The sequence below is a fragment of the Lagenorhynchus albirostris genome, chromosome 18 (genome assembly GCF_949774975.1).
Source record: "Lagenorhynchus albirostris chromosome 18, mLagAlb1.1, whole genome shotgun sequence".
Lineage (NCBI taxonomy): Eukaryota > Metazoa > Chordata > Mammalia > Artiodactyla > Delphinidae > Lagenorhynchus > Lagenorhynchus albirostris.
In genome coordinates this window covers 5,293,164-5,299,024 of record NC_083112.1, presented here as the reverse complement: position 1 = coordinate 5,299,024, position 5,861 = coordinate 5,293,164, and the positions used below count along the sequence as shown (strand labels likewise).

General features: G+C 61.7%; 1 protein-coding gene across 1 annotated transcript; it reads right to left on the bottom strand.

Annotated features, from left to right (window-relative positions):
- Positions 1-3,493: 3,493 nt before the first annotated feature.
- Positions 3,494-4,753, bottom strand: GSX1 (GS homeobox 1). The gene is made up of 2 exons (XM_060129377.1): positions 4,351-4,753; positions 3,494-3,882 (listed from the first exon to the last, which is right to left on the bottom strand). The coding sequence occupies exons 1-2, from the start codon at positions 4,751-4,753 to the stop codon at positions 3,494-3,496; spliced, it is 792 nt and encodes a 263-aa protein (XP_059985360.1).
- Between the last annotated feature and the right edge of the window lie 1,108 nt (positions 4,754-5,861).

Sequence of the window (5,861 nt, the reverse complement as noted above, 5' to 3'; positions counted from 1 at the left end):
GAATTCTATGCTTTAATATTGCACGACAACCCAGCAAAGGAACTATTAACACAATCCCCATTTACAGATGAAGAAACTGAGGCTTAGGAAGAACCGGTGGTTTGCCCAAGATTACCCAGCTTGTAAGTAAATGGTGGAAATGGGTTGCCAAGCCGGTCACTTGGATTCTAGCATCCAAACTCCTGGCCACTAAACCACAGAGAAAAGAAAGATGCTGTCCCTGAAATAAACTCAGGGGTCTGTATGTGGATTAGTCACACTCAATGATAATTTCCAGGAAATTTCGTCCTGATAAGATAACTCAGTTTGATTTTAATTGCACAATTTGCCTTGCAAATCCCAAATTCCAGCTCAAAATAGGGTGGTTAGACTGAATTCTGTCTCCCCAAATAAGAAGCTCCGTTTCTGCAGACGCGCCTGCCTTGGCCCCAACCCAGGCAGCAGAGTCGGTCTGGACCGACAGAGACTGCAGAGTGAGGACTAAAGAGTGTTGGAACTCAAAAGCCGTAGCCGCCCCTGCAGGCGGCGGCTGGATGCCGAGAGCCCCCGCGCGCCCAAGCCGCGTCCACGCTCCGCAGCGTCGCCCTCTTGTCACCGCCTTGGTAACCACACGCCGCAGGGAGGCTGCGTTTTTTCCCACGCTCACCAGGAAAGCCCACCAGAAAGCGAAAAAGCTGGAGCGGGACGGGGAGTGAAGTCTTGGGTAGAGAAAGATGAGAGGGAGAAAATCGCGCTCCCAGGAGAACTGGAGCCGCGTGGACACGGCGCGCAGCAGTGGATCTGCGGCTTCTGCGAGCAGCTGGGGACAGGAGGGGCCACTGCATAGGATGGCAACACTGAAGAAGTCCGGGGTAGCTTGAGATGGGAGGGGCGGATCCAACCTCTTCACCACGCTCCAAGCCCAGTTTCCGGCTCCCTCAGTAAGGCACCTCTCCCCCGCCCCCCGCCCCACGCCAACCCACCCACCCACCCACGCCCTCCCCAGCTCGAGCCCATCTCCGAAACTGCATTTCTGGTAAGGGGGTGTGTCACCGAGAGCCAGCGGGAGCCTGTCTCAGGTGCACCTCCCGACCCCCATAAATCCAGGAAAGGTGCTGGCTCAAAGCGAGCCCTTCGGATCCACCATGGACCTGGCCCCTGGGGGCTGCCGGGTCCCAAACCTCAAAAGTACACTGGTGGGTAGCGCTGGCGCTAAAGGATGCGAAAGTTCACTACCGAAGGGCTCTTAGAGCAGCGGGTTAGCCGCCCCAAACTCGGAAAGCGTCAGAATCACTGATAATAACACATGCGTTGGTATTCTATTCAGGGTGTGCCTTAAAGCACCCCGGCTTCGGCTTCGTCTTGTATTGGCACAATGGCCCCTCCTGGGAGGGCGGACAACTGGTCTCCCGTGAGACTGGGGTTCAGACTGATGGGGATGGGGGTCAGAGGGAGGGCGCCAAGGGCGCGCGTGACAGGCTTTCATCTGCCTGGGGCACAACCCATGCGTCTGCTCCAGGGGGAACCAGGAGTGGCCTCTCCGTGGGGAGCCAGAACGCGCCCACCTTTATTCTAGCGGAACTGGAGAGAGAACCCCGCGCTCAAATGACCCCGCATCTGTTGAGCAACCCCAACTGGAGCGCCTTTCTCGCCGAAAGGACACGTGTGTTTTCTCTGCCTAAATACCCGGAGTCCGGAGTCCGGCGCTCCCCAGGGTGTGCGTGGGGTGTGTGTGTGTGTGTGTGTCGGAGAGATTTCTGGCAGGAAAAGAAGTGACCCAGGCCCCTAGGACGTGGAATGGGGGGCTTGGGGAGGTCGTGGGAATCCGGATCCGCTGTTTCACGTATCCGATTTCCTGAGCAGCAGAAACACCCACTCCGGTGTCCGTGCGCCCTCCGCCTCCGCGGAACCCGCGCACCTCCTGCGTCTCTTCCTCCACGTACGAGTAAAACCCCCAGCGTATCTCCAGAGGAGGGCTGGGGGGTGCATTATAAATCGTAGGGGGCTGTGGGATTGTAACAAGAATCCGTGAGAATGCAACGTCTCGGAGCCACCAGCTCCGGCTACGGAGGACCCCTCGCGGGAACCCCGGCGCCGAATCTTTCTGGGTCCCTGAAATCGCGGCCAGCGGTCTGGGAGTAGGGACCCCGCTAATGGAATTTGCCTTAAAGCAAAGCGAGCTGGTCTTTCCAAGAGGAGGCTGCGCCATTTCGCTGGGAATTTGTCCCTAACAAATACGATAGATTAAAATAAATGGATTGATAACAGTAACAAGTTATCCATCCGAGCTCAGCAGAGGACTGAGTTCAGCGGCTCGCGCAGAAGTGGTCGCTGACCTTGGAGATGGCGGTCAGGACAGCCAAACCAAGGGGGCTGGAGGTGGGGCCGGATCCCAGGTGGGACGGGGGCGCTGCAGGGGTCACGACTACAGGCACAGCACGGGGAGCGCCCGTCCTTCCCATCGGACAGGGCTCTGCTCTCTCCTGCAGGGGTGCACCTTGCCCGAGTCGGACAGGAGACCGGGGAGCGCACCCGGTCGGTGGGCGCCGAAGGCGGAGTCTCGGGGGCTGAGGGTGCAGAGAGGGCTTGACGAGCTGCGAGGAGAGGAGCGGAGCTGGACTTCGCCACCCAGCCCCGCCCGGCCCCAGCAGGAAGCCCCAACCTGGCTGGGGATCCCGAGCCACGTGGATTTCTAAGAAAAAAAAAAGTTTATTTAAACTTTTGTACATAAATAAATAAATAAATATCTTCTGGTATTACAGAGACCTTACAGTTACAAGCTAGGCTGGGGCGGGGCCGGGGTCTGGGAGAAGAGGGGTCGTCAGAGGCAGAGAGCCGGCCTCTGGGGGAATGCAGAGCGTCGCCGAAACAAAGTGAATCGGTTTCCCCAACACGAATACCACGGGAGGCAATTTCGCTCGTGGGAGAGGAGCCATGGGCACAGCAAGGTCTGATGGAGGGACGACTGAACTTCGAGGAGCGGAAGAGAAAGGAAAAGAAAAACAAAACCCAGACGTTCATAAATGTGTCTGGGGGGGTGGGAGCGTGGATAAATCACCGCAGGAAAGAGGTGGGGAGGGAAAGACGTAAAGCGGGGAGGGGGGAGCGAATGGGCACCCGAGGCGTCAAAGGCCGAGCTTGACCCAGGGTGGAGAAAGGGGAGGAAGCGAGGAAGCCTGAGCCAGTCCAGAGAGGGCGGGCGGGGAGGCGCCGGCGGCCAGCAGGGCGCTGGGCCGGGCCGCTGGGCTGCGTGACTGAGAAGGACTCGCGCGCGTGCAGTGTGTGCACAGCTCGGAGTCCGCTTTGGACGGCCGCGGGCCCTGGGGTAGGGATAGCAAGGCCAGGTGTGCCAAGCTCTCGGCGCTTCCCAGGGCCGGGGGCCTCCGCAGAGCCGTGTCAAATCCGGGCGTGGCCGCCATTTGGCTGTGGGTGCCTGGGAAACGGCGCTGCGTCCCAGGACCAGTCTTTGAGCCGCGGGGAGTGTCTGGGATGGGCGACCCGGGGAGGCGTGCGCCTAGGGAGTGACCGTGAGATCCCGGTCTTCCTTCCCCGATGAGGATGGAGACATGGGCAATTCGTCGTCATCCTCGGAACACTTGGCTGAGGAGAGCGACGCGCACTTGCAGCCTTGCGGTGCGCCCCCGCCGGCGCCGGCACCCGCACTCCCGCCGCCGCCGCCGCGGTGGTTGCTGCCTTTGCCTTCCTTCTTGTGCTTCACCCGGCGGTTCTGGAACCAGATCTTCACCTGCTTCTCGGACAGATTCAGGTAGGTCGCGATCTCGATGCGGCGCAGGCGGGACAGGTACATGTTTGAGGCGAACTCGCGCTCTAGCTCTAGCAGCTGCGCGCTGGTGAACGCCGTGCGCATCCTCTTGCTGCTGGGCAGCTGGTTCGAGCTGTTGTCTGGAGTGGGTAGGGGTGCAGACACGGAAGCGATCAGACCCTTCGCTGTGGGCCCGATCCTCCGGTAGGCGGCCGTCAGAATCCCGGGTCTTTGGTCTCTCACCCACCTCTTTGCCCTGAACACAATGCACAGCGGCGTAACCGCGGGTGCCTCCTCGCCAAGCCTCGGGACCCTGGTACTCCCGGAGTCACGCGGCCCCCGTGCTCCCTTCTGGAGCGCCCTGAGCCCCAGCCCTCGTTTCGTCCTGGGAGCCCCCGCCAGGGCCTCAACCTTCTGCCTCACCCTCCCTCCCCGTGTCCTGTCCCGTCCCTCCAGCCGCATGCCACCCAGAGTGTCCACTCAGGGGCCCGAAATGGCCCTCATCGCCCGCAGAACGCCCAGGGTCCTCATCCCCCATGCCCGCCTAGTCAGCTTTCGTCTGCCCGGTCCCGTCCCTCCCCGCCCCACCTCCCCACTCCCCGCCTTACCCAAGGAGATGCAGTGGAACTGCCTGGGGTCGGGCAGCGGATAGGAGGTCTGGTACAGCGCGGCGGCGGCCGCGGGGCCGTGAGCGACCCCGGGCGACACGGCCGAGTGCTGGCGGCCCAGGGGCGCGTGGCAGTATTGCGAGCCGAAGGACGGGAAGGACGCCTTGAGCAGAGGCAGCGCGGGCGGCCCGGGGGGCCCGTGCAGCTGCGAGGCGGTGACGCAGAGCGGGCACACGCACAGCAGCCCGGCCTTGCGCGCGTGGCAGGCGCCGGGCGAGAGGCCGTGCAGGGCGTGCGGCGGCGGCACCGCGTAGGGAAAGAGCGGCGGCGGGCTGCCCTCCGGCGCCTTCTTCTCGCCGGCCTCGCGCAGCACCAGCGAGTCCACGAGGAAGGAGCGCGGCATGGCCCCCGTGCGCGGTCGCCCCGCCGCCAGCCCGCTCCCGGCGCCCCGCGGACCTCGGGGCTCACCACGCACTTCCCCGGGCCGCGGCCGCGCTCAGCTGCCTCTTCCGGGGAGGCCGGAGGCGCCGCTGAAGCCGGGGCTGGAGGCGCCTCCGCTGCTGCCGCGGGCGCCGCCCAGAGAGCGCGGGGTGCTGGCCAGCACTAGTGGTGCTGAAAGGCGCCGGCGGCGCCGCTTAAATAGGACTATTGCCATGTGATGGGCTACGCCAGGAGCGGCCGGGGCCTCTCAATAGGGTTTTTGTGCCTTTTCTCTTGGCATTCACTCTGCACGCTTCCTCATTATTTCACTTGTTAACTAAATGAACTGCATAATGTACTCCATTCTTGTCAACCCCACCCAAGCCGTAACAGGCGCCCTCGCCCCCTCCTCTCCCCTTTGCGGGTTTATTTTCTCATTCTCCTGCGATTTAATATTCTTTTCTTTCTCTTTATTCCTTACTCCCCTTTGGCCTTGCGTTGGCGATCGCCCGTTTATCTTATTGATTTTGCACCCCCAATGCCTCGCTTCCACAGATCCCCATGGGCGCACACCCCCATCTTCTCTGCGCGCTCGGTCGCCGTCCCCCTCCTTCTCTCATTTCTCCCTCGCCCCCCAAGATCAGGCTGCCTCCACTTAGTCTCCTCAGCTCGGCGTTGTGCACCCCGCGAGCGTCCCCACAGCCGGCCTCCGATTTCCACCTGTGGAATCGCTCTCATCTTCCTGTGTCGGAAGCAGAAGGACCAGGGCCCCTGCAGGAGTGGCACCGCTGGGCAGAGAGGAGAAGGGCTCGGTATTTGTTATCCAGCACTAGCCCCATCGCTGTCCCTGTTTTCTCTGAGTTTCTCAAATAGTCTTAACTTTGATGCTGCCTATAGCGCCCAGTCTTTGTTCGGGAGATGCTAGTCGACGATGTGGCCGTGGGTGTAAAAAGGAAGTCACCCGCTGAGAATCGCGGACAGAGAGACAGGGGATGGGAGGGAAGACTGGCCAGCGAAGAGGTAGATCTCACTCACAGCCCACCAGACGTGGAGAGTGTGGGCGCTCTCTCCGCCGGCGCACACCCCCACAG

What these genes read in the sequence shown, in the direction of transcription:
- GSX1 (XM_060129377.1), bottom strand. Translation starts at nt 4,753, where the DNA reads ATGCCGCGCTCCTTCCTCGTGGACTCGCTGGTGCTGCGCGAGGCCGGC. An exon ending in GTTCCACTGCATCTCCTTGG is followed by an intron (nt 3,883 to 4,350) that starts GTAAGGCGGGGA and finishes TACCCACTCCAG; the next exon opens with ACAACAGCTCGAACCAGCTG.